The sequence below is a fragment of the Cinclus cinclus genome, chromosome 9, assembly GCF_963662255.1.
Source record: "Cinclus cinclus chromosome 9, bCinCin1.1, whole genome shotgun sequence".
NCBI lineage: Eukaryota > Metazoa > Chordata > Aves > Passeriformes > Cinclidae > Cinclus > Cinclus cinclus.
Genome location: NC_085054.1, coordinates 20,333,586 through 20,360,533, shown reverse-complemented (window position 1 = coordinate 20,360,533; position 26,948 = coordinate 20,333,586). Strand labels below are relative to the sequence as shown.

General features: G+C 42.1%; 2 protein-coding genes across 3 annotated transcripts; both read left to right on the top strand.

Annotated features, from left to right (window-relative positions):
• Nucleotides 1-36: 36 nt before the first annotated feature.
• Nucleotides 37-7,837, top strand: DTX3L (deltex E3 ubiquitin ligase 3L). Of its 2 annotated transcripts, none has more exons than XM_062498152.1 (5): nucleotides 37-213; nucleotides 693-916; nucleotides 2,796-4,331; nucleotides 5,120-5,207; nucleotides 6,492-7,837. In XM_062498152.1, the coding sequence occupies exons 1-5, from the start codon at nucleotides 39-41 to the stop codon at nucleotides 6,518-6,520; spliced, it is 2,052 nt and encodes a 683-aa protein (XP_062354136.1). In that variant the 5' UTR covers nucleotides 37-38; the 3' UTR covers nucleotides 6,521-7,837. The 2 variants fall into 2 exon arrangements, with proteins under 2 accessions (XP_062354136.1, XP_062354135.1); XM_062498151.1 differs by having other exon boundaries at nucleotides 4,990-5,207.
• Nucleotides 7,838-9,477: 1,640 nt separating this feature from the next.
• Nucleotides 9,478-26,811, top strand: LOC134047329 (protein mono-ADP-ribosyltransferase PARP14-like). The gene is made up of 19 exons (XM_062498402.1): nucleotides 9,478-9,676; nucleotides 9,782-9,888; nucleotides 9,972-10,005; nucleotides 10,905-10,976; nucleotides 11,697-11,894; nucleotides 12,055-12,339; nucleotides 13,237-13,473; nucleotides 14,365-16,619; nucleotides 17,492-17,725; nucleotides 18,000-18,221; nucleotides 19,191-19,272; nucleotides 20,207-20,356; nucleotides 21,049-21,111; nucleotides 22,140-22,307; nucleotides 23,167-23,379; nucleotides 23,484-24,071; nucleotides 24,504-24,649; nucleotides 25,172-25,346; nucleotides 25,569-26,811. Exons 1-19 carry the CDS (start codon nucleotides 9,478-9,480, stop codon nucleotides 25,856-25,858), a joined length of 5,718 nt encoding a protein of 1,905 aa, XP_062354386.1. The 3' UTR covers nucleotides 25,859-26,811.
• The last annotated feature ends 137 nt before the right edge of the window (nucleotides 26,812-26,948 follow it).

The window sequence follows — 26,948 nt, the reverse complement described above, 5'->3', positions numbered from 1 at the left end:
CGGGAAACGAAAGCGAAAGCGGGCGGCGGAGTGGGATCATGGCGGGCGCGTCGCTGCTGGTGCGGCTCAGCCCTGCGCCCACCGCCGGCGAGAAGGTGATCCTCAAACTCCAAGCGTACTTCCAGTCGGGAAAGAGGTCGGGGGGCGGCGAGTGCAACGTGCGCCCCGGCCCCAAGCCCGACATCTACTGGGTGGAGTTCTCTAAGGAGGAAGGTACGGGCCTGGCGGGACGGGATGGGGGCGGCTGGGAGGGGACTGGGAATGAAATGGCCGCCGAGGCACCGCTGGGAGTCCCTGGGCAGGGCGGCTCTGGGGCCGCTGGTAGTTATCACGTTTTCAGGTGACTTCATCAGCCTTATGTACCTTTGTCCAAATCCAGAGGGGATCTCATTAGTGCGTATAAATATCTCAAAGCTGTGCCAGTGGTATGTTTCGGTGGTAGCCAGCGACAGGACAAGGAGCAGAGGGCATAAACTAAAATACAAGAAGTTTCACCTTAACACGAGGAAGAACTTCTTTACATCGAGGGTGGCAGAGCAGTGGAGCAGGCTACCCAGGAAGGTCGTGGAGTCTCGGTCTCTGGAGACATTCCAGGTGACCCTGCCTTGGCTCTGGGGTTGGGTGGGATTATCTCAAGAGGTTCCTTCCAGCCATAACAGTTCTGCGATTCTGTCATTCTGAAATTACCACAGACAGGAAGAGTGTGGAATCCCGCACGAAACACACCTTGGAATTGGGTGCAAAGTGCCTGGAGATATCCATCCTGCCGGGAGAAGGGGACCCGGGCAAGAGCCGGGTGACAGCACAGGCCTCTGCCAGCGACAAGGAAATCGCTGCCAGCCCTGCCCTGCCCCAGCAGGAGCAGCGGGACAACGGCAGCCATGGGGCCACAGCAAAGGAAGACCTTACCAAAAAGGTACATCAGGAAGAGCAATGTCACAACCTGCCCTGCATGTAGTTCTATGAGTCCTTTATGTTGTACTTAAATACTTTGTGCCAAAAAAATGTCAGTTATGTGATCTGAGTCAATAAAATGGGGACAAGGAGTGGCATTTGAGTGCCATACCAATCTACACATGTTTAGAGGCAGCGTGTTTTCCAGCTTGACTTTGGCACATGCCAACCGCTATTCCCCAAAGCAGCACTCTGGCAGGTTTCAGGGGATAGTATGCACTAAGGGCTGCTCCCAAAAGGTAGAAGAATTGTATGAGATTTGGATCATCTCTACCTACACAGACCTCTAACACTCTTTCAACATGGTTTGCATCTTGAGGCAACCCTAATTATCCCTTACTTCAGCATTAAAAAAATCTGATGTGATGTAGTGCTGCAAACATGATTTCAGACACTTTGAACTAAAAGTTACACAGAAAGGATCAGCTGTGTTTAGGAACATGAGACAGGGCTACATGGTGTGGATGTGGCTTTGCCAAGACACTGATATCTGGCTCAGAGGGTTTTACCCTGTTTTTTGTGGTAACACAGATGTAGCTTTTGAGGTGTAGCATGTGCTAATCTAGTGTTTACCTGGCATCTATACAGCAAATTTCCCTATCCTTCTGTCTGTGTAAAGTAGAGAAGTGAACATATTTGTTATTATTTTTCAGAATCCTGTTTTCTGCCCTAACTCTTGGAGTTATTAAAGCATGACTTTTGGGAAAGTTTTAAAGATAAATGAAAAGTAGAAAGTCTCATATTAATAAGAACAATGAAATATAACTTATAGGTTGTGTTAAAACATGTTGTATCTGTGTAACCTGGCTCTAAGGGGCAGATTCTTCTGGGGATCCTTGACAGAACAATGATAGCACTAAGATGTAATTACAATTAAAGCTTTTTGTGTTTTACAAAGGGTTTTATCATTAGTTTAGCATAGGGTTAATGATCAGAATACTGCAGGATTTCAACAAGCAGAATCAGTGTAGGACAGTTTTGTAAGAAGTGTAAGCACTGTGTTTGATAGCACAGTTTAGCTTATTGTTTCTAGTCACCTGGACCCTCTGCAAGTCATGTCAAATTTTAATACTTGGGTTGCTGTATTGATAGAACAATCACAATCTAGACTTGAAAACACATAAAAGCATATGGGTCATCCAGTAAGTCCTCAAAAGAAGCAGAAGGCAGTGAGGGTCTCCCTGGCCACCAAGGGTCCCATGGGTTTCACTGTCCAGCCACAGTTGTGGTCCGAATTCCCAGTTAGGACTTGTAACTGGTTGATCTTGTAGGCAGTGCCATTAAATCTTCCTGCTCTGTGGTGGGGTCAACAGCACTGGTTGGCAGGGTACCTGGGACCTTCAAGGCCAGTAAGGAGGGCACCAGGCAGCCTAATGCCCAGAAACCTTGAGGATGGTAGGGAGGGAAATAAAAAAATCTGTTTGCTTTGTCTGCTTGGTGTGCAGGACTTTTAGGGCCTGGTAATGATGGGAAAAGAGCCTAACACACAATGAGCTCAGCCACAGAGGTTGCCTGCCTTAAGCTAACCCTGTTGTCAGAGGTTGGGAGCAGAGAGTGCTGGTCGTAGTCCCAGCCTAAGTAGCAGAGTTACTGTCTTTCCTCCTGCAATGCTGGTGACATCAAGACATTTCTTTTTTGCTGCTGACATAGAAGCAGATTGTATTACTTGCCTGTTTGTACTGTTAGTGTACATGACATAGAAGAAATACTGTGTGCAAACTTGTTTGTCATGATCTGGCTCTACTGGGATAGACAGAGCTTCTCCGTGCTGAAAATACTGAAGTAGCAAGCAGAAAACCTTAGAGAAAACTAATGTTGATGTATTTTTGTCTTTTCTTTAGATATTTCTTACAGTATCTGCTACTTTGAATACTAGTATGTTCACTGAAGACCAAAGGGAGAAAATTACCGTTATGTGTCCAAACTTAAAGAGAGAAGGAAACCCTGGTATGGATGGCTCTGAGAAATTGACAGGAGATTTTACAGATATTGAAAAAGTTTATCACTACTTTGAGGATATCCTTGCAGGCAAAGACCCAAACTGTGATTTTTCACATTCTGAAAGTAAGAATGGTTTGAAAGATGAAAATGGTCTGAATGCTGAAGAAGTAAATGAGTTTACAGTTGTGACAGCTCTCTATGAGTATTTTAGTCATACCCGCAAAGAAGAAATCAAACAACTACATGAAAAGTTTGGAGCATGTCTAAGAGTTAAAGGTCATGATGAGGATAACACGTTAATATACATATCTTCAGATAAAAGTCCTGCATTTTTAAAAGAAGCTGGTAATTTTTTTATCAAAACTTTTCAGGAAACTACAAAAGATCTGACACAGGAAATAGTTCCCATAACAAACAGTTACACATTAAAAGAGACAGTAATGAAATTAAATGAAAGGTTTAGAAATCTTCTTGCTAAAGAGGAAGGGAATCAGTTGCTACTTCGTGGTCCAGGGAGGGAGATTTTAGCTGCCCGGAAATTTCTAGCAGAGGAAGGTGAGAACAGCCAAGCTGACAAGAATATGAAAATATCATCTGAAAGGTACAAATACAGGAATGGAATTGAAGTTGATGCTTCTGTGTTTAAATTGTTGGAAACCATGTTAAACAAAGAAATTGAAAACATAAATCGCAAATTTGATACACTAATAGAAATAAAAGAGGATTCATGTGGCCAGAAGATCATAATACTTAGGCCTAAACGCAAAACTTCTGATCTGTCATCACATGCTACTGAAAGCTTCATCAATGCATTTCAGAATGCCTCTGCAATGTTAAGAAAAAAAATCATCAGCATAAAGCTTTCAGAAGAGCAGAAGAAAATTTTAAATGAGCTACTTCATGCTAAGAAATTTGAAGATCTAAATGTAAAACTTCAGAAGAATGAAGATAAGTTAATCATAAGTGGTTTACCAGAGCATCTTTATGCTGCTGAAAAGTACATGAAGGACCTTCTTAACATTCAAGTTTCAACACAAACTACAAATAGGATACCACTGTCCTCTAATCTCAGCTCTCAAGAAGCTACAGGAACATCTAAGAAGTCCAGTGTTACGCAAAAGAATAATCTTTCTTCTGAAGGACAAACTCAAGCAAAGACAGAAGAAAAGGAAGAAGATAAGTGTCCGATTTGCATGGACAGAATTACAAATAAAGAAACACTAGAAAAGTGCAAACATGCATTTTGCAAAACTTGCATTGATACAGCCATGACTTACAAACAAGCTTGTCCTGTTTGTAATTCCGTCTGTGGGGTCCTGACAGGAAACCAACCAGAAGGAACAATGTCAGTTAAAACAATCCCTTTCTCACTTCCTGGTTATCCCAACTGTGGCACTATTCAAATTGACTATGCTATGGATGGTGGTATTCAAACTGTAAGTATACTTCAGTATTTCTTAAAGATATTTTTCCCACAACAAAATCAGTACCTATTTTCCCTTTATTTTAATGCATGTTCAGGCAAGCTATTTCTTTGTTTTGTACAAATCTGCAAGTGTTTAATTCAATATTTTTGGGTGCAATTAAGTTAATACAGTAGGAATTAAATAGTCAGATGGCCAGCCTCCATTTTACATGCACCAGAGCACAGGTACCTGTCTTTAATTTGTGCGTTGGGAATAACTGAACTGAAATCTATGCAGTGATATCATATAAGCAAAGTTTTCCAAGTATAATGAACATTTCTGGGGCATTCTCTTTGCTGTGGACACCAATGGACAAAAATAAGTACTGGGCTGGCTTGGTGAGAGTTTTCCAGGTGAGAAATCTCCTCATGCTATGTGCTTGGATTTGTAATTAGGACTGAAAATGGAGTAAATAAAAAAGTTACAGGTGCAGCACCATGCATTTGGGAGAGAAAAAAAAGGAAAAACAAAAATAACAATGGATGCATGAGTGATGGCAAGAAAGTGTGAATGAAATTTGTATGAAAGAAAGTATCTAAAGAGAAAAAAATCTCAGAGTCGGTTGCTATGTCCTTCTGAATGATTTATGATATACAGTATGGTTTTGTTTTGTTTTTCTGCAAAACAGAGCAGCCATCCAAACCCAGGGCAGCATTATGGGCCAGCACACCGAACAGCATATTTACCTGACAATAAGGAGGGACAAGAAATTCTGCAGCTTCTCAGAAGGGCCTTTAACCAAAAATTGATTTTCACAGTGGGGCAGTCACATACTACTGGTGCACAAAGTGCTATCACATGGAATGATATTCACCACAAAACTGCCAAGGAGGGAGGACCTACCCAGTAAGTAGTCTTCTCTTTATACGATACTGTTGTTACTCAGGTGTGTCAGGAAGGCTGCCTTGAATATATTCCACATTTAGAGTTTTCAGATTTTGTCACTAACAGAGTGATTCTAGAATGCCCTACGGATCCAGATGTTGATCACCTTCCCCTATTAGGACAGTTGGAACAAGGATGAGCTTAGTGTTCTGCTGCCCCTTAGGCTACTCATTCACCAGTGAGTTTGTAAGGCACTTAGTTAATAACTGTTTTGATTAGAACCTACAAGACAACAAGCTCTTGATGACACCTAAGGTTAGACTCCTGGTCTATGCCTCTCCTGCTACCTGGTGGTCTGCACCAGGAGGTGCTTGTCCGTTGTGATCCCAGTAAAGATGGCACTTGGACTTTGTAACACACTATTTGAAATTCTGCTTAACAGAGCTAACAGTAGGAAGTGAGTTTGTAGTGCAGATACAGTCATGCCCTTTTAGATGCTGGGAACCATGAGTTGTGCAGCACTTAGTGGGTCACAGCAGAGGACGTAGTGCCAACCCCATCCATATAAAAGGTTACCCCATTTTGGCTGTTCAAGCTGATTTTCTGATGAGATGACAGCCCTATTCAGTGTTTCTTGAGGACTTGCTGCACTTAAATGAAAGGATCAATCACCAATACTGAGTGTGAGCTGACTGCAGCAGAGACTTGGAGGGAGGAGGGACTATGGGACCAGTCCTTCCAAGCTTGTTGCAGCCTCTGAGGGGGAGGTGGTGTCCTGCAAGCTCTAAAGGCTTGTGTCCTTGTGTCCAGATCCTCTTGACTGGGCTAGGATCATTAAAAAAGCAAAAAGTATCAGTTTTACTTTACCCTCCACTCTGCAAGTTCTCTCTCTTGTTTATCACTTGCTTCATACACAGTTCTGGTGTTGCACTACTTCAAGTACAGAGGTGGCATTATGTTTCTAATTTGAATGCTCACTTGGGTATGCTTCAGGTCTGATTTTCTTTTTAAAAATATGTATACCCAAACACCCTATCCTTTTGAAGTGAGACCCCAGGCAGCTTTGAAAATCAAGTTCTTAGTGTCAATTTGGACAACAAAATGTAGCAGCTCCTTAAATTTGTAGCTTTATACTGACTGTATTACTTCTGTGACTGGTAGTGAGGGTCTGTTTTCTCTCTAGGGCAGGAACTGCATAGAATTTGTAAAGAGATTTCTAAAAAGATTTTGATGAGATAGTTCTGTTGAATTGTCAAGTACTTCATTGCAGAAATAACCCAAACAATTCTTCTCTTCTTCTCCTAGGTTTGGTTACCCAGATCCTTCTTATCTGAAGCGTGTTCGATCAGAATTGAAAGCAAAAGGAATTGAATAAGGAAATCAATCAACTCTCAACTCTTAGTGTAATGACTGAACATAGAGCAGTTAATGTACTATTCAAGCTCTGAGGGAAGTTGCTTTTTTAAACTGATTTAAATGATTTGTTTAAATCGTTTGTATTTCATGGTTAGCTAAGAAATCTTTTCTCATCAAACAATGTATGTTCTTTTCACAAATGACTTACTTGCCTATATATGTAGCCTTTACAGAATTTGGTTCTTTTGAGTATAGTATCAGTACTGTTTGCACTTTGTAGATCTTGCTTTACTGGCAAATCTGATCTGCACTTTCCCCCACAGCTCTCTAGTCTGATTTCCAAAATCCTTAGATCCACTACTGGCTTTTATTAGATGAAACACTTCTCTTAGCTTTATGATATCTGTCAGCATGGCTAGAATCATGTAACCCATCTAATGGAAAATGTTTATGCAGCTGTGACAGTGTTAGCTGTGATAAGGCTATGGACTTTGCTTCTTTTCATGGTAGAAATGGCCTTAGTGATTTGGGTTTTGCACATGAAATTAGTCATGGATCACATACAAGTGGGTACATGGATGCTGCTGTATTTTTAGCTCTGCAGAAGTGCTGAATGCTAAGAGCTGCGTTGGACAAATGGGAAGTAACAGTGTCTGGCCATATCTGATAGTGGGCTCCTGGTTCTGTGCCTGCCATTGTGCTTCAACTGAAATACAACTTTTAAATCAGTTTTTCAACTATAAAACTATTCTTTCAATTGCATCCAATATAGGTTTCAGTTTTATCATAAAACTACTCTGCAGTGCCTAAATAACCTGCTAATTACTTGTGTGGTGGTATGTCACATAGACATAATTTTTAGTGAGTTGAACCATTTCTCTAAGGCTATTGAGCACAACTAAAAGAAAATATAAAAATACCACTTATGTTTCTGCATTCTTTGGAGAAGGTTTTTCCTCCTTTTTGCTGTATATTTTTTTCTTATTTAGGGGCTTCCCTGCAGCACTGTATTTTTGGGGCAGTTTGGACTCCATGCCACCCCCCTTTTTAAAAATGTTTTAATTTTTTCTTTTAATTTAAGATTCCCACGTTGTGAATAGGCAGTACAACTTTGCCACCTTGACTTTCAGGTTTAGTAGTAGTGGGCATTGTTTGGTTTCCATATGGGTTGGGATGTCTTTCCAGCCCTGGTTATGTGTCACTGTATTTGTTTTAATATTTTACATTATTCCATGTCCCCCCTCCCTTTTCCATGCAGTAAAATCCCAACATTCCAGTTGTTTCTAAGTTTCATGAGCTGTTCTGCACATGGAAACAAGCTGCTGTGCTTCAACCCCAGCCAGCAGCTGCGTACCACACAGCCACTCGCTCACGCCCCAACCCCAGCAGGCAGAGAATCAGAAAGGTAAGCCTTGTGCATTGAAATAAGAACAGTTTATTAATTAAAAAAAATTAAAAATACTATTACTGATAGTTGTAATGAGAAAGAGAGATGAGAGAATAAAACCCATGAGAAGCAAGTGATGCACAGTATGGTTGTTCACCAGCCGCTGACTGATCCCTGTCCCTCACTGAGCGGCAGTCGTCCCTCAGCTGACTGCCCCCAGTTTCTGTACTGAGCATGATGCTCTGTGATGTGGAATATCCTTTTGGCCACTTTGGGTCACCCGTCCTGGCCATGCTCCTTCCCAGCTTCCTGTGCATCTGCTTGCTCGCAGAGCATGGGAAGCTGAGAAGTCCTTGGAGTAAACACTTAGCAGCAACTAAACTGTCAGTGTGTTGTCAACGTTGTTCTCATACTAAATCCACAACACAGCCCTGTACCAGCTACTAAGAAGAAAAATTAAGTCTATCCCAGACCAAGACAGGTGCAAGGATCAAATTTTCTCAGCTACTTTTTGTCTCTCCTTTCCTTTCTGTCCTGGTAAGCCAGTTCACTGATGTCAGATCCCTATCGGGTGACTCACCAGCTCCTATTTTGTCTGTGTCAAAGTTTAGATGCTGAATTGTGCAACAGAGTCCTGGTAACTGTCACGGAAATCTCCTGAAGCCTTCATCCTTTAACCAGCCCTAAAGACCTTTATTTTCTAATCATAATTGTACAGGTTAGGACTAAAAGTACTCAATTTACAATCACAATCAGGATGTTTTTCAGGATTACAGCAAGGGAGGAGAGCATGTATCTGGGCTAATTGTGGGGAGGACAGTGCATTAGGAAATAAAAAATAAATCAGTCACCCACCAAGAAACAAAGGCATTGCCATGGGTTACTCAGCAGTGTTTGATGACATGTAGGCTTAGCTGGATGCTTGTAATTTTTAATGACGGTTATTTATCCACTTCTTCAATGAACGTTCAGTGAAGTTAGGGGGGAGAATTTAATTTGTCTGCTATTTTAGTGTCCTATATTTGGCCACAAGAGTAAAATACACAGCATGAAATAGCTGAAGACTGACCTTTGCAAAGGAAAGTTCTGAGCGCACAGTTGAAAACTTCTCAACTAGCTGACAAGTTGGTCTGAAGTAAACTCCCACTGCAACTTTCCAGACTTGTAGAAGCATCCCTAGCGAAGAATGATGAAAATGGTAATTTTACTTTGCATCGTGGCTTCATTTGAAAGGGTGAGAGAGCGAGTGTTAGCCAGTGGGTTAACCATTGTAAGTTCAGAGGCTGAAAAGACTCTGACGCTTGGTTCTCGCACACTTGGACACTTGGCTCTGCGCAGCCCGGGCGCGCTCCGAGGGCGGTGAGAGCCTGCCCTACCCCCGTAGGGAGGCGCGGCGGGACCCGGGGCCCCTGGTCATCCCCGTGGGACCGGAGGAGGCGGCCAGTTCCCGGCTCGGGGCGGAGTCCCAGGCACCGCGGGTTTCGACGCCGAGAAACGAAACCGAAAGCGGCGGGAAAGGGAGAGAAGAGTGGAGAGAGCCGGGCGGCCATGGAGGGGCAGCGCCCGTGCGCCTTCCCGCTGCTGGTGCGGGGGGACTGGGGCCCCGCCGAGCCGCCGCCCGCCCTCAGGAAGAAGCTGCTCTGCTACTTCCAGAGCCAGAAGCGCTCGGGCGGCGGAGAGTGCGAGCTGCGAACCGGGAGCGGCACCGGGAGCGGGCACATCCTGGTCTGCTTCGCCCGCCCCGAGGGTGAGCGGCCGGGCCGGGGCGAGGGGCGCTGATGGCGATGAGCCCGCCGCTCAGGCGGGCGGGGGGCGGCCGCACCGCCCTGACCGGTGCCTGTTGTGTTGGCAGTGAGGGAGCGGGTGCTGCACCAGCCGGTCCACGAGCTCGTGTGGGGGTCCGGAGGGCGGCTGTCGCTGCAGGTCACCGCGCTGCCCGCGGACGGCGACCCCGCGCAGGTGAGGCGGGCGCGGGTGAGGCGGGCGCGGGTCCGGGCGGGGGAGGCACCGCGGGTGACCGCTCTCCTCTCGTTCCCTTGCAGGATGCGGGTCCGGCCGCTGGGACACAGGCGCCAGGTAGGAGCTGGGCAGGAGCGGCGGGGGGCTCCGGGGCCGGCGAGGGACTGGCCCGGGGAGCCCTGCGGGGCAGCGGGGATGGGGATGGGGGGATGCGGACGGAGCCGCCTGCTCGGCGGTGCCGGGCGAACGGCGCTAGAGCGCTGTGATTGTCCTCCCCAGCACTCCCTTTCACTTTGCGAATCCCAAACACGATGTAATTCGTGAGGTACAGCCCCTGAGCCACATCCCAGGCAGCGGACTGACCGACACACACACGTGGCCAATACACAACTAATCAATATGTGACAATCAGTACACAGGATCCGGATTGAAAGCAATCCTTATACACGGGGATAATACACACAGCTCGCTGAGCTCTGCTTTCCAAGTACCTGCTTGTGCATAGCGGGGTGACTGTGCAGGTGAGGGCTGGGGGCACAGTCTGGAAAAGCAGTTTGGTCAATCTTACCATTGTCTTTTGTTTTCTGATGTAGCTGTATTTCCTCTTGTTCTAAACGAGGAAGTTCAGCAGTCATGCTGAGTCAAATGCATCCTGACAGGCTCTTCCAAAGGTCCCAGTTTTCAAAGGTGCTTCCCTCCCAAGGGCAGAAGTCCTCAGTACTTCTGGCGTTCAGAGAAGCTTTTTGTGCGAGGAAAGTGCTCTAGTGCATGACAGGACCTGCTCATGGTGGTTCATGCAGCATGACTGTGGGCTAACGTTATGCTCAAGGCTTCTTGAGCTCAGTGTTTCTATAACCAATTCAACATATGGTTTAAAAAGAGGAATCTGCAGAGGTCTGTGATTCTGGCAGTGTCCAATGAAACTTAACCTGTATTAGGTCCTGGGTGTACATTAATGTGTCCATTTTCTTCTTGAAGTACTCAGCAACTGAGAAATCATTGTCATTTATCTCTAGTTAATGAACCCCTGGTGTCTCTTCCCATCTGCCAGAATAAGGAAACTCCTGTGTGTATTCAGCAGAAGGCAGGTAAGTGTGTCACTTATCCAGTGGTGACCATTGTATTCTTGCTCCTTTGGGTTTTTGGACCCTTCTGCTGCAGCAGTGCCCTGGTCACACTCGTGGCTTGTGTTCTTTGTCTAATGTAGTGTAGGAATTGTGATCCCAGGCTATAATAAACAAATGTATTTTTTCCTTTGTGTGAGTCCCTTCAGAGCGCCCACTTCACTGGCTGCCTCAGACACATCAGTTCCTTAGGGGCTAGCAGCAGGTGCTGGCCTTTGTTCTGGCTAAGGCTGTCCCTACCCAGACCTTCCCAGCTGCTGCCAGCCTTGCTGGGGCAGCCCTGTGCCAGGGAGTCCTGTGCCAGAGCACTGGGAGCTGTGTATCCCAGGTACATCTGAGCAGCCTTGGCAGCCAACAGATAGAGACCCCAGGTGACCCACAGTAATGTCTGGAACTGTGAATGGGGAGCACTGGTTCCCCTCATTGTGTGTAGGTGGAGAAGCTTTTGTACCTTTTACTTCTGCTGTCCTTGCCTGGTGATGAACTGAAGCATTTCCTCCCTACGTGCTGATACAGCAACTCCCACTAGTGATATGCTTAACTTGTTTGGGATTCTTTCCCTGTTCTTCTCCTTGACCTTAAGTGTGATCTGAACAAAAAGTGGTGTAAAAGCTTGGAAGATGGGAAGCTTGGTTTTTTTCTTAACTGTTGCCTAAGGCATTAGGATGTGATCTTTTATTTCAGAATCATGTGAGAGACTGGAAGCAGAGAAAGCAACCACTAAGAATTCTGCTGTAGTAGTAACCACTGCCTTTGGGGAGGAAATAGAAGAGGAGATTTTGGAAATGTACTTTGAAAATAAAAGGAAGTCTGGTGGGGGACCCATTGAGTCTTATGTCAAAAAGGATGAGCAAGTGATCATCACCTTTCAGGACGAGCAAGGTATGCTATGGGAATTACACTGCTTAAGCTCCCTTTTAAAATCAGGCCTTTGCCAGTGAAGGATCTCTCTATGGGTATTGCTCCAAGCAGGAATGGTGTATTATTGCTATTGTTTAACATGCTACTCCACTGTGACATCTTTGTTTTTCTGTGGGACTAGATGCCCGAGAAGTTTTGCAAAGAAAGCATCACTTGAATAAAATTGATCTGGTTGTGAGGCCATGGCAAGTGGAGACTTCCCAGGAGTTGTGCCAAGTGGAGAACTCTGAAGGATCCCTGCTTCCCACTGCAGTTGTGCTGGAAAATGTGAAGGAGATAATGAAAGATTGCATGTTAATTATGCTGGTAGAGAATGTCAGCGGCTTGTCAGAGGATGATGGTGACTTCAGTGTGGAAATGATACCTGAGTTATGTGCTGCTGTAGTTACTTTTACTGGAAATAGTGGTAAGAAGGAGTCAGAGTTGAAGCTCTTTCTTATTAGCTACATGTTTGCATGCATGTGTGTGAGTGAGATTAAGCTAGAAGTATTTTCTTTCATATCTTTAAGGTTTGATCTGATATTGTGTCCTTTTAAAGGAGGATTTACTCCACCAAAGTTAATGCCATAACCTTTATCTGTGAGGTATAGAGGCCTGTGCAAGTCAGAAAGAGCTAGCTCTGGTTTGGATAGTAAACACAACAGGTAGGACTAAAACCAAACTATAACTTAAAACAAGCAATGAAGGAAGTGCTTGGTCTGAGAACAGATTGATAGTAAAAGCTGTCCTTGCCAAAAGTTGTCCTTCAGAGAAAGTGTAGGTTTTTCTGCCATAGAAATGATTTGTCTCTCAAATCATGCACTAGCCCTAAATTTTTGGTGTAGTCTTTAAGAAGTAAGTTGATATTTGAGAAACTTAATTGTTTTTCCTTGACAGATGAAGAAATGATTTGATTGTTGTTTATTTTGAGGATAATAGAGGAGGAATAGCCAAAGTGAGAATGTATTTATCATAAAACTGAGAGAATTTAAACTGTTAATTTGTGTCTTGCTAGTTGTGTGCAAAGCCATAGCCCAAAAATGAACCTGATTTGTTTTCTGCTGGGGTTAAAGAAGCCCAGTGATAGTAAGTAGGAAAACTAGTGGCAAATTCTGGCTGTGGTCATTGTTGTCAACAATTGTGATCAACCATGAGGGGAGTAATAAGTGACAGGTACTGAATATGTGGAAAGAAGTAGCTTTGTGGGCAGCTCTGAGCTGATTTTTTATCAGTGTTTTGATCAGTGCACACAGTGATAGACTGCTAACATCATGGTAGAAAAACAAGCTCAGAGTTTGATCTTTCTACTTCTTTGTCTTTCTAGATGCAGAGGAATTTGCTAAAAAGTTTAATCAGAACCACAGAGCAAAGAAACAAAACATTACTGCACGATGCCTTGAGCAAACAAAAAGTGTTCGGGCTGAAAACATCCCACCCAACACCCCCAGCCACTACATAACCATCTACTTTGAAAATGAGAAGTATGGAGGTGCACAAACAGTGGATGTTCAACAGCTCCCTGATGAAGATGCAGCTATCATTACATTTGGTGACCAAAAAGGTAATGCAGAAATGCAGAGCCCTCATTTCTTCTGAGAACCTCTCATTTAAAGACCAAAATGTGGATTTTCTAGAGAGATTCCTTCTTTACCCTTCGAAAACAGCAGACCTGGTGCTTTGCCTACAGGTCTCATGCTAACTGGAGTGCAATCTTCAGTTTTGGACCAGCTGGGCATAAAGCTTAGACATTTTTCATTTTCTAGACAGTTGTTTCACCCAGGCCTTGATCCTTGCAGAGTTGAGGTTGCACTTTGAGTTCACAACCCCACAGGATCAAGGGACTTTACCACCACCTGTCATCTTGACCATCATCTGCCCATGGCAACATGTCCTGTCTGGCTGATCTCAGGACAATTTCTTGGGCAGCTTTTTGGCTGGAGAGTCCATGCTATGGGCTGTTCAGTCAGTGGCAGAAAGATGAGTGACTGTGAAAAGTGTAGGACAAGGGGAGAAGCTGGAGGCATTGCAGTGAAAGGGAGAGATGAAGGGGAGTTGAAGGAAAGAGATGGTCTTTTGGGGGGAAACAGAGAAGCTCTGGTTTGAACTGCTGAATAATAGCCCAAACAGGTGTGGAGCTGGACACTTCCAGTACAGCATCTAAGAGAAGTGAGGGCAGATATTATGCACACTCCTCCCAGAGGTGGATGCTGTTGTGCTTGACTGTGTCTCTTCAGCTTAGTTTCTGGCATTTAAAATAAATAATTCTTTAACAATTTGGAATTCTTTCTATCTGGGAAGGGGAGGAAATGAATCTAAAATGTTCTTAAAAATAACAACCATTATTATATAGAAAATATAGTTTAAAACAATGAAAAAAAAACAAAACAAAATAAGAGAATATCTTAAGTGCTGACATCTATAACTTGGGGGGTTCTTTGTTTGTTTTTTCTAGATGTAACAAATATCCTGGCAAAGAAGCATTCACTAAACAAAACGCCAATCTTTGTCTATCCTTACTACACCTCACTGGAAACAGCTCTGTATGGAAAGGACGGGCCACAGATAAAAAAGCCAGATCCAATTACATTGTCTCTGGATCCCTATATCTGGAAATATTTGCAAGGAAATAGTAGCTTAATAGAGGCAATAGATCATGAAATGGCAAAGTGTAATTGTGTGCCAACATGGCCTGACCGCCTCTGTGCAGATCCAAAAGTTACTTTGCATCCTTCAGCTATTTTTTCTGAACGGAGGAGATCAGTATCTCAATTGGTCAAGGCATGGAAAGAAAAAGTTTCCACAGCATTTTCATACAGCATATCAAAATACGAAGCAATTCAATGTCAAGTAAGCACAGAGGTGTGGGAAGCCATTAGGAACAGCTTCCCCCATGACAAAGTTCTGATTATCCCACATATTTCCAAGGATTTACATGTTCTAGTAGGTGAAAAAGAAGTTGTGAAGAAGGTTGAACAAGAACTGAAGCTTCTGATCCAAAAGGCTACCAGAGAAATTGAAAGAGAAAAGCAAAGAACTGAACTAAAAGTCAAGACAGTGAATCCAGGGGAATACGGAATTTTACAGATTACTGGTCTTGAAGAAAAATTTCGTGCAGAGTTCCCAGACCTGCAAATAACTTACAATCATTTGCAGAAGTGTGTTAACCTATCTGGAGTGCCCGAGGAAGTTTATAAAGTAAAAGGAGAAATACTTGATCATGTACACAAAATGGCAAAGAAAACAATCAATATCCACCCTTATATTTTTCAGTTTTTAGAGCATATTGATAATGAAACCCTGTCACACAGCCTGTTTGTATCAAAACAAATTAGTGCCTTTTATGAGCTTGGTGCAGGAGAGATCATCCTGAAAGGGAGTGATCCTGAACATCTCCAAAAAGCAGAGGAAGAAATAAAAAAAGAACTGGATCATAAAAGTATTACTTTGGACGATGAGTCAGTCCTCCAGAAAGAGGAATGGCAGATGCTAGCCAAGGAAAACTGCTCTAATGGAGCTGTAGCTGTCACTCAGGCAGAGACTCAGATCGTGATTGCTGGTCTTTCTGAAGCAGTAGCAAAAGCCTTTGAGGAATTCTCCAACTTTATAGATGAAAACACAGAGGTGCAAAGGGTCATTGAAGGAAAGCCGATGGCACTCATAAAGTTTTTTGAGAAAGAGAAGGTCAGTGATTGGGCTCCCTTACAAGGAAAAGGTGTGAAAGTTGACTTCGGCACACAGAGAAACTGTGAAGTTATATCCTTGAGTGGGCCAAAGACAAAAGTGCTGGAGGGAGTCAGCTTAGTTGAGCGCATTCTGTCTGGCCTGCATTTTAAGCGTGTGGTATTTGACTTTCCAGGAGCCAAGGCATATATAAAAGAGCAAGCACACTATTTGGATCGCCATATAAAACAAGTGTTCAAGTGTTTAGCCCTACTGGAAGAGCAGCCAGAAAAGCAGCTGGAAGAACATAAAGTACAGACTAACAGAGGCAAGCTCTATATGCAGGTGACCATGGGTGAAACTGTAATAGCACTTTATGAAGCTGACTTGTGTAACTACCCTGTTGATGTTGTGGTGAATGCATCCAATGAAGACCTAAGACACACTGGTGGCCTTGCTGACGCCCTGTCACGAGCAGCTGGGCCAGCACTGCAGCAGGAGTGCAGTGAGCTGGTGTGGAAGCTCGGGAATTTGCAGCCCGGCAGCGCAGTGATCACGGGCGCCGGGAGACTGCCCTGCAAGAATGTCATTCATGCTGTTGGGCCCAGGTGGAACGAGAAGGAATCACAGAGGTGCACGTGGTTGTTGAAAAAGACAGTGAAAAAGTGTCTACAGCTAGCTGAAACATACAACCATCGTTCCATTGCTCTGCCTGCTGTAAGTGGAGGGATTTTTGGCTTCCCACTGGATGTGTGTACTTACTCGATTGTATCCTCCATCAAGAAGACCTTGGAAGAATCCAAGGGGAACAGCAGCTTGAAGGAGGTTCATCTTGTGGGTTTTACACGGGATAACATTCAGGCTTTCAGAAAGGCATTTAGAGAAGTGTTTCCAGATTCTTTACCTTCCTACAGGTCACCTCATCATGTCAGTAAAGTTCCTCAGCCTAGGCAGAGTAAAACTAAGTGCATGAAGAACTTCCCGGTCATAACAACTCAAGAAGGCCTTAACATTGTGCTGCAAACAGGAAGCATTGAAGATGCTACAGTAAGTGTTCTAAATTATCTCCTCTTGAAATATCAAGTGGGTTCTTTTGTGTCTTTTTGTTAAACTAATAAACACAAAACTAATGTCACTGGTGACCACTGGCATGAAACATGCAGTTGGTATTGCACTTCCTGTGGAGAACCAGTGTCATTAATTGATTTCTAGTTGCTTCCTGCACTGAATTTCTGTTAGCTGGCTGATAGATACTTTACTGGGATTGCCAATACTGGAAGCAGTTCCATCCAGGGTCCTTCCTGTAACGAGCCTGCAAAACCTCTGAGGAGTGGATGCCTCCCACAACTTGTGCATGCAGTTCCTTCAGTGGGCCAGGGCAGAATATATGTTAAAATGTGTATAGGGGCCCTTCCTGAGGAGCTGAATATAGGTTTGATACAATGTTCAGTGCCCTTTGTGTTTCTCTCATTCTTAAGTTACTGCTTTTCTCACTTCTTTCTCCTTAGATTACCCTTAGTCTTTGTCTTCAGCATCTGCTTGTTCCCCCAAACCTGCCATGCTTGGGAGGCTCTGCCTACTTCAGTGAACTCAGATGTTGGTCTGCAAGCCTCTCTTTAAGAACAAGCTTGCACAAATGTTTTTCCAGTGGAGGTAGAAAGAATAAACAAGGAATGCAGAATTGTTATGTTTCTCCCATTAGGTTGAAATCAATTTGTTAACTCAGTTTTGTGTTTCTTTGGGCAGGCTCATGATATTAGAATTGAACATAATTTCTGGTTTATTCCAAAATTTGCACGCTCTGGTTGCTGTCCCAGAAATTTACTTTGTAAACCATCAGGCAGGCTGTATTTGATTGTTCAATGTAAAATTTAAATTTGATACTTACAAGCTAGAGTTTTTGCTTGTGTGTTTTTCAGACATCCATTGTTGTGGTCAGTGTTGGCAAAGATCTCCAGCTTGACAAAGGGCCACTTGGCAAAGCTTTGCTGAGCAAGGCAGGGCCAATGCTTCAGACAGGCTTGAAAAAAGAAGGTGGAGGAAGAGCAGCTGAGGAAGGATCTGTGTTGAAAACTAAAGGCTACAATCTGGCTTGCAGTGTTGTGCTTCATGCTGTGGTACCTGGGTGGTCCCAGAAAAACACACCTTCAAAGGTAAAAGGGTTTTTATTTGCCTGAATTTGTCTGGGATTTATAGTGTGTTTAAAGTTCACTTTTCCTTTGAAATGGGGGACAGTGTCATAGAAGGTGAGAGAGATTGACTTGTTCTTTTTTAACTGGGGGCCCATCTCTTGTTGACTAATAAATTCCTTGTGTATGGAATCAATTGTATTTTAATGCCAAGAGATGGCTGAAGGGGGAAGTGTTACATTATGCATACTGGGAAAAAATTACCTCCAATAAATGAAAAAATAATTGTGCTTTACAGGTGTTGGGTGACATAATCACAAAATGCCTGGAGATCGCTGAAGAACTGTCTTTGAAATCAATTACTTTTCCAGCAATTGGAACAGGGAATTTAGAATTCCCAAGATCTGTTGTTGCTAAATTATTGTTTGACAAAGTGTTTGAGTTCAGTAGTAAAAACAGAGTAAATTCTCTTGAAGAAGTTCACTTTCTGTTGCACACAAAAGACACAGCTAATATTCAGGTGAGTTACTGTGGTTTCCTCTATTATATTATGGGATATCTGAGTCTGTCTCATGATACTTGGCTATCTGATGATCTTCAAAGAATCTGCAAGGGCTTGTTCTTATACTAAAGAAAAGGTCTGCTGACAGTGTCTCTCATCCATACTGAAAGTTCTCTTTCTGATTCTATCCCCCCATGGTCACCCATGTATTGAGTACAGTCCTGCTCCCTTCCTATCATTTTCTGTTTCCTGGGAATAATACATACAAAAGTGTAATTACTCTTTATTACATATACTCACCCAATTCTTCAGTCTGTAGGTTAGACAAATTTGCTGTAACTCCTGCTTCAGTGCCTGTACCCTTAGAAAAAAAAGGTGTGCTTTTAATGGTGCTGGTGTCTTTTTAGGAGGAATCATTGTGCTAGGATTGTTGTGCTGGTAAACTTCTCCAGTACAAACATACAAGTATTCTCCATGCCCTTCTCTTCAATGTCTCATTAGCATATATTTTCTATATCCACACTTAAGTTACTCATTTCACGTTGAAAGAGAGCAGTCACACTGTGAATTGATATGCAGATAAGTGTTTCTACATCTGTTGTTTTCTGTACTTTGTGCAAGAGCTAATACATTTTGGAAGGCTAAACTTGAAGGCTACTGCCTCAAAGTCTGAGCTGTTGTGCATAGAGAAGGGTGACATTACCTGTAAGAGCTGAGCTAGTGTGAGCAACTCACTCACTGTAAGGATGCCTTCTGCTGCTGTATCCCTGTGGAATAGTAACTAGGGCTTTGATCAGTTATTTGTGATTCTTGTGTGCCTTGCTCTCTGTGAACAACATCTGTCCAGACTTGCCATCAGCATTGTGGCAGATGATGTGAAGTAATTTGCATTTAGCTCTTTCCAAATGTTTTTAGCTTTGCTTTTCAAACCTTTATTTCTACTGTGTAAAGATTTTTACAGAGTTTGATTGTAATTTCATTCTCTAGGAATTTTCAGATGAACTTGAAAATAGGTCTGTGGCTGTTAAAGGGCAGAAGCCTTCTTCAAATGATGCTAGCCAAAGCCTGGGTAAGGTTTATTCACAGAAGCTGTGTGCCTACTGATTTTTTTTTCATTTATTTCAAGTATTCCAGGGCATTCATTCATTACGGATATTTAGGTACTTGCCTGATAAACAGACTTCCCAAAGTCTGAGTGGCTGCTGTAGAGGCAGTGTTTTCAGGCTGAGTGTCTGTTATGTCTGAAATAGTGTTAGGGATGCTAAAAAAGTGTTCCTGTGATTCCTTATCTGGATAGCATCCCTGCAAATTGGAATAGCAGAAGCAATAAGATGTCAAGGGCATAAACAGTGCTTTTTATTTTATTGCTGCAACAGCAGATTAAAGTGTAAACAAATCAGTGTCTTCCTCTGTCCTGGGAAGGCAGGTGAGATCCTGGTTATGTGTATTGAAGTGGTCTCTTTGAAATACTCTTAAATCTTTCTCGTGTTCAGATAAATAGCAAAACCAAAATGAAATGTCTTTGATATTATCCATCTTAATGGAACTGCAGCCTGTAGAAAAATGAGTTACACGTTGAAAACTTAATTATGATTTTACAAATAACACATGGGTAAAAAGTTCCACCTTTTCAAGAAGTAGAGAACCTGCCTGAAAACTCTGTGAGACACAGGGGCAAGGGAGTGAGACTTGGAAGTTTTCTGCTCTCTTACATTGGAATTCTGCAATAATAAAATGTCACTAAGTAGTGTCTGCATACCAGGTGTGCAGCAAAACACATTTTCCATGCCATCCTGCCATGATAGAAATTATGGGAATGAGTGCAGGTTGAGTACAGACTCCTGCAAGAAGGAATGATTTTCATTTGTCATGGCAGGCAATTCTTTTCACAGGCTGTCTGTAGCCAAACTGTGGTCTCTGTAGGCATTGTACCCCCAAAAAAGTGCCTTATCTTTTACATCATCACTCCCTTCTGCTCAGGGTCTGTGTTTCTTTCCCTGCAGATTTTTCTGCTGTATCTTCAACCTCAGCACACAATGTGCTTGAAGTGACAATTGGCTCCCTTGTGTTCCGAGTGGCAGAAGGTGATATTACCAAGGAGGAGGAAGATGCCATTGTAAACATAACAAACCTAGCCTTCAACCTCAAAACAGGTATTTTAATTGATACTATATGTGAAAAAAGTATGTGTGCTTGGAAGGGCTGGGACAGAAGAGGAGCAAGTATTTTTCTTCAAAGCTTTAAACCTTTTTATTTGTTTGACAGTGTAGTTTCAGTTTTGCTCTCAGGGTACAAAAGTTCAACGAGGAGATGTCTGAAACTTTATTCACTTGTTAATCTAGGCTACTTATTAATCTCTTTCTCTTCAATCCTTTAAACCTTTTTACTTGTTTGACAGTATAGTTTCAGTTTTGATCTCAGGGTACAAAAGTTCAACAAGGAAGTGTCTGAAACTTTATTCACTTGTTAATCTATGTTACAGGACAGCATGTTTAAGACTCCCTTGCAGAAAGGGAAACATACATATGTATGTGTGTGTATATATATATATATATATATATATATATATATATATATATGTAATCTTTTTATAGAACACCTCTCGGGCTAAAGGAGGAGACAAACCTCAATGAGGTTTTGACATTAGTGAAACTTGTTAGGTACTCAAAACATCAATTTGAATTGAAAAGCAATAAGGCTAAAATTTTGGCTACCGTGTTTTTCATTTATAATCCATAATGTTATCAGAATTGAGATGTTTTATATGTGGTGAGGCATACAGTTCTGCCTCAGATGGGACTTTAACAGCAGTAGCAATGGATTCATGTTGATCTTCTCATTTTAGGTGTCTCCAGAGCAATTCTGAATGGTGCTGGAAAAGCAGTTGAAGATGAATGTAGTGTACTAGGTATGGTACAACATTTCTGACCTTTCCAAAGGTGTTAATGCCTGTCAGGGAATCTCTTGGAATACTTTCTCAGTACTGACTACTGTAGTTATATCTGTATTATGCAGTGTGTTACAGCAACTAGTTTTTAATCAGCTAGTGTGGTATTTGTAAAACATCTAATGAGGGAAGGAAAAGAAAAATCATCAAGAGGAGACAGCTTCTATGCATATATAAAGATCCAAATCTATTAGTTATTGCATCCTCTTATTCCAAGAAAGAGTTCCATGATAAAAACAGAGTCAACATTGAACAGAGCCATGAGCAAGGCGTGATGTTGGCAAAAATGTTAATAGAGAAATCATCTCTCACTGGAATCAACTGTGTAGCTGCAATTCCTTTTGTTATTTCTCAGTAAGAAAATGTTTGCTGTTGGCTTAACTAGTAACTCGGTACCACATCCTCTGGGTGACTGCTTTTCAGTAGCGTGAAGCTGGGTTCTTGCCTCAGAAGAGGCATTTATTTGTAGGCCAAATACAGCTGTTGGACAGCAGCTATAATGAAAGAGGAGTAAAGATGCATGAGTATGTGGTTTAAAACACCAGAAGATAAGGGAAATATGCATGTGTGGAGGTCAGCTTGGAAGACCAACTAGAGGAAAAGAATTATGTGGAAAAGATCCAAGGTAAACAAGCTTCTCTTGCACAGGCCAAGAGGTAATTTGGGCTAGGTGGCCTGCAGGTAGATGGCATGTTTATGTGCGTGTGAAGATAGAGTGCCAGTCTGCTTGAAGTTCTCCAAGTTTACTGAGCAAACCTGACAAGGCACACACTAAATTTACCAAAGGAGGCAAATATTAAAAAAAAAATAAACTGAGTTCTTGTGTCTTGGAAGTGAAAATTGAGCAAAGGGTTTGCTTGCTTTATGGAAGGAGACACAAAGCTTATTCTGGGGCATATTTGTAACCATTTCTTATTTCCCAATGAGGACTAGTGCACGTCTGTATACAGGGGATAATCATTGATCATTTTCTCCTACTTGTGTTTCAGCCCAGCAAACTGACAGCAAGTATATCATCACCCAGGCAGGAAACCTGCCATGCAGAAAGATAATTCATGTTGTTTACCAAGATGATATCAAGTCCCTGGTTTCCCAGGTGCTCCAGGAGTGTGAACTGCAGCAGTACACCTCTGTTGCTTTCCCAGCAATTGGAACAGGTCTGTGTCTCCCTTTTCTGAAAAGGGTTCAGTGCACGTGATTCTGCTGATATCAGGGCTCCAGTGATGAGTTTTATTTATCTGGAGAGGTTATTATTTGGTGAAAATATATTTGGAAATGTGCAGTCTTTAAAAATGTTATTAGAGGCTTATGAAAGCTAGAAAGCTTCACTCCTTACAGTGATCTAGTACATAAAGAGCATGAGTTTTCTAAAGCCAGCACTTCCTTGCTAACAGGGATTCAAAGGTATGTCTGTGCTTGCTGTAGAACCTGCAGCCTGGTATGTGTGAGCAGCTCATCAGAGAATAGCCAGGGACCTACTTCTCCACTGCTGAAATCAGTAGATGATGGAACAGCCAGCAGCTGCACAAGTAGGTTTGATACAGATGGAACACAAACCTATCAGAAAGGCCAGATTATCCCTTTTTCTTCTCTTATTTTCAGTTAGTATGGTAGAAATCCCTGGAGTCAGAGAATCCAGAACTGCACCCCATGCACATGGGAACCTCTTGCATGAATAAAACTAGTCTTGCATTTTGAGCAAGGAATAGACTGCTGGGCCACTGAGCAGCAGTGGCCTATTAGTTACCCAAGCCATATCATCTTCATCATGAACTGTTTGATTGCCAAGCCAACAAAAGGAAAGTTCCATTTTTCCCTTGCTGGAAAGGTAGTCCCCAGCTTTCTTTTTCCTGATAAATAGACACCTTTCTTAATTGCCAGCCTGATGTTATTCTTAACCTGTTTGTGATACAGGTGATTGTGGGTATGTTCATAGCTGTTCTTTAAAAGATGTTTTAATCATCTCTAAGAGTTATTATCATTTTTTAATGCAAAATGTCTCCAACTTTTTTTCAGGAGAGGCACGCCGCAATCCAGCTGAAGTAGCTGACAACATGATAGATGCAGTAACTGACTTTGCAAAAAGGAGTTCTGCTACGTCTGTGAAAACTATTAAAGTTGTCATCTTCCAGCCACATCTGTTGAGTGTGTTCCAAGCAAGCATGCAGAAAAGGGAAAAGTCTCCTGCAACACGAATCAAATCATTTGTTTCCAAGGCATATCACATGGGTAAATGTAGGTAGATGTAATTTAAGAACAGTTATAGATCAATCTGTTTAGGACCAGCTAATAAAGATTAATGTTAATGACAATATTTATGTATTTCAATGTAGCACTCTGGAGCTCTGAGAAAAATTCCCCGAAAGAAAAAACCAAAGTAGTTTTGGAAAAGAAAATCGATCTGGCTGTTGTGCAGATTTGTGGTGAAGATAAAAAAGAAGTGGAAGAAGCTGAGAAGTGGCTGAGAAGTGCAATTTCAAGAGAACAATCTCAAACAGAAATTGTAGATGAGTGTATCTCTCATTTTGGTGAAGAAGAGCGTGAAGAACTGGCTGACCTACAAAAGAAATTTAGAATTGGTCTTGATTTGAAGAGTACCTCTATTGAAATTACAGGGATTGCAAAAGATGTCTACCTGGCTTCTTTAGCTGTTCATAAAATGATCCTCACGGTAAAAGCTGCTAAAGAGACTGAGGCAAAACTTTTACAAAATTCAATTGAATGGAAGTATTTGGAAAAGGATTCTTATGTGCCCTTCAGCAGTCTCACAAATATGGAGTTGGAAAATGCTTACAAGGGAAAGCAGAAAACTATTGAAGTCACCATTGATGAGAGAACATACACAATAGATATGGACTATAATATTGCTGTGGATGCCCAAGGAATACAGATACCCATTATACGTACTGACAAATCTGAAGGTAAGTAAAAGCATCTTTCACATGTTCCCATGTGAAAACCTGGTTGCATCCAGTAAGAGAAAGGAGGAAGGAATGATGAGAATATTTAAAATATATGTTAGGAGCTTTGTGCAGGTGCTTTTCTGGAGAATGCAGAAAGGCACCAAATTGGGAAATAACAGAGCAGCAATTTAAAATATTTTGAAAAGAGAGTAAGGCATTCTGATGTTCTTAACAGGTTTACTGGCAATAGTTTTCTTGTAGCAATTGTTCTAGATCTCAGCTCACTTCTATTCTTCCATTTACTACTGGTCCTTTGCAAGAGAAGGAGATACCTCTTTCTGAGACATCCATAAGCAAGATGCATGGACTTCTAGAAGGATTTGTAGCAGGTCATGTTTAATTTTAAGCAGGGGATTTGGGTGAATATGATTGATTGTGTTTCTTCTGCAGATCAAAAGTCGATAGTGCTCCCTCCAACATGGGACCCTATGGAAAATGAGCTAGTCAAAATAGTGGAACTAAAACCAGACTCAAGAGAGTATAAAGAAGTGCAAGAAAGGTTTCTGCAGACCTGTCAGTCATTCAAAATTGAAAAGGTAAAAGCAAGTCATCGTTTCTGTGCATAAATAACTTGATGGCAAGTGATGAAAGCTACTGCTAACAACAGAAAAAGGAATTCCCCTGGAATTTCTAAAGTTGGACAAGTCTTTCTGGCTGTCACTAACATTATTCAGCTTTAAGCAGTTTAATGCTCCAGTTCAAGTGTTTGGAGCAGCTCTTCAGCGGTCACTTCTTCAGCTCCAGGAATGGTTTTTGTTGTAGCAGAGCACATCTTTTACTCACATAAGCCACATGTGTTGTACAGGCCCAGCAGGCATCTATGGCTTGGAAACCTGTGAAAAGCTTGCCAGGAAGTGTTCATCTCATGTTTTGGGCTGGGTTCTGCTATCTGCCATGCCAAAGTTTGTAAGGATTTGACTTACTTCATCATCTGGTATATGTGCATTGGAGCTAGGAAGGGAATCTTGGAAGCAGATTCCATGACAGATGTGCTGATTTTTTTCATGATAACAACCTACCCACTTTCTTTTTGTCTGTCTTACTTTCAAACTTCACAGATTGAAAGGGTACAGAACCGATACTTCTGGAAAAACTATCAAATAAAAAAGTGTGAAATGGATAAAAAAAATGGTGCCAGAAATAATGAGAGGCTTCTGTTTCATGGGACAAGTCATGAGTCATTAAACTTTATTAACAACCAGGGATTTAACCGGAGCTATGCTGGAATGCACGGTAATGTAACTTTCAAAATAACTCTTGTTTTCCTCTATGGTGCTAGGACTGATTTGTCATGCCAAGTGTAGAGCTACCTTGTATACAAAATTAATTCTTTTGTTGTATCTCCCTATTGCAAATACAAAGCAGAGTTGTTCAGAGATTCACAGGCTTTGAAGGTAGCAGATAAGGAGTTGCTGCTACTGAAACACTCACAAACCTTTGCTTTTCTGACTACAGCTGCAAACTTTGGAAACGGAACGTACTTTGCTGTTAACGCCAAGTATTCTGCCCAGGACCTCTACTCTAAACCAGATGTGAATGGGAAGAAGTACATGTACTTGGCTCGAGTCCTTGTTGGAGAATATTCTCTGGGGAAAAAAGGATCGATTACTCCAGCACGAAAAAATGTTAGCAACTCTGTAGATCTGTTTGATAGTTCAACTGATAACATGATCCAGCCATCTATGTTCATAATTTTTAATGACATTCAAGCCTACCCAGAATACCTTATCACTTTCACTAAGTAAGTATTTTGATTGCAGCTACAACTGCATGTCTTTCAGCCTTTATGTAGGATAGAAACACCTGTAAAACAACACACAACAAAAATAATACAGAATTGTGTCAAATTAAATTCTGTCTTGATTTAAGCAATCTCTGGAAATTTTTGATCCCCCTGAAGCTTGTTTACACTTGGAGCAGCTGAATGTAGTAGCCCTCAAGCACAATATTGTACTGCAACCCTCTTTTAGGTTACATAGTGAGCCTTTGTATGGTATCAGCCTTTCCACATAGCCTTAGGGCTTTCCTAATTGCTGGTGGGGAATTGGAAGGGATAATGCAGCCATGCATTCAGTGTTGCATTTCTGATGCCTTCTTACACTCTGTGACAATCTCATAATGAATTATGTTGAGCAGTTTTCAGTAAATTAACCAGTTGTATTTAATGGCTTCTGTTTGTCTAAACCTCTTGAACACTTAGCATTGGTTTTTAACCAGTGAACTTGACATTACAGACATGGATTGACTTGTTTTTAATACAATAACCCTGCTGCTTTTGCAGCACCCCCAACTTTATAAAGTCCTTGGCTTCTCTGAATATATTGGGTTTGACTTACTTGGTTATATGATTAAAAAAAAAATCTTCCAATGCTCTCTTTACATAGTTAGGCTACTGTTAAAGTTTTACCTTGGGTTGGTGTGTCTGCATGAGCAACAAGTACTGTAAGGTAACTGGCCAAGGGACACCTTTTCTAGGAAATATGGTGTGAAATATCATGAATCTGCAAGTGTCTCAGTAGAGCCATGAACCTCAGGCTGTGCATTTGCACCCATCCCATCACTCCTTCTGCAACAACACTGGAACCTCCCCTTTGGGCTTTTTTGCTTTTTACTATGATTTTTACTCTTTTTCTAACCACTGAAAATTGCTGACTATTGAAATCAAGTGTGTTGAAATCAATTTAACCTAGAGCTGGAAATCAAAGTATTGGTATGGGGGACAAAAGTCCTTAAGTTTGGCTTGTACAGTGAATAAACTTATTAAATCCCTGAAAAAATACCTGTGGCCAGTGGTGGTTCATCAGTGTGACAGGAGCCAGAGGAGATGACTCCAGG

What these genes read in the sequence shown, in the direction of transcription:
- DTX3L (XM_062498151.1), top strand. Translation starts at nt 39, where the DNA reads ATGGCGGGCGCGTCGCTGCTGGTGCGGCTCAGCCCTGCGCCCACCGCC. An exon ending in AGGAAGACCTTACCAAAAAG is followed by an intron (nt 917 to 2,795) that starts GTACATCAGGAA and finishes TCTTTTCTTTAG; the next exon opens with ATATTTCTTACAGTATCTGC. An exon ending in TGGATGGTGGTATTCAAACT is followed by an intron (nt 4,332 to 4,989) that starts GTAAGTATACTT and finishes TCTGCAAAACAG; the next exon opens with AGCAGCCATCCAAACCCAGG.
- LOC134047329 (XM_062498402.1), top strand. Translation starts at nt 9,478, where the DNA reads ATGGAGGGGCAGCGCCCGTGCGCCTTCCCGCTGCTGGTGCGGGGGGAC. An exon ending in AGATGAATGTAGTGTACTAG is followed by an intron (nt 21,112 to 22,139) that starts GTATGGTACAAC and finishes CTTGTGTTTCAG; the next exon opens with CCCAGCAAACTGACAGCAAG. An exon ending in AGTCATTCAAAATTGAAAAG is followed by an intron (nt 24,650 to 25,171) that starts GTAAAAGCAAGT and finishes CAAACTTCACAG; the next exon opens with ATTGAAAGGGTACAGAACCG.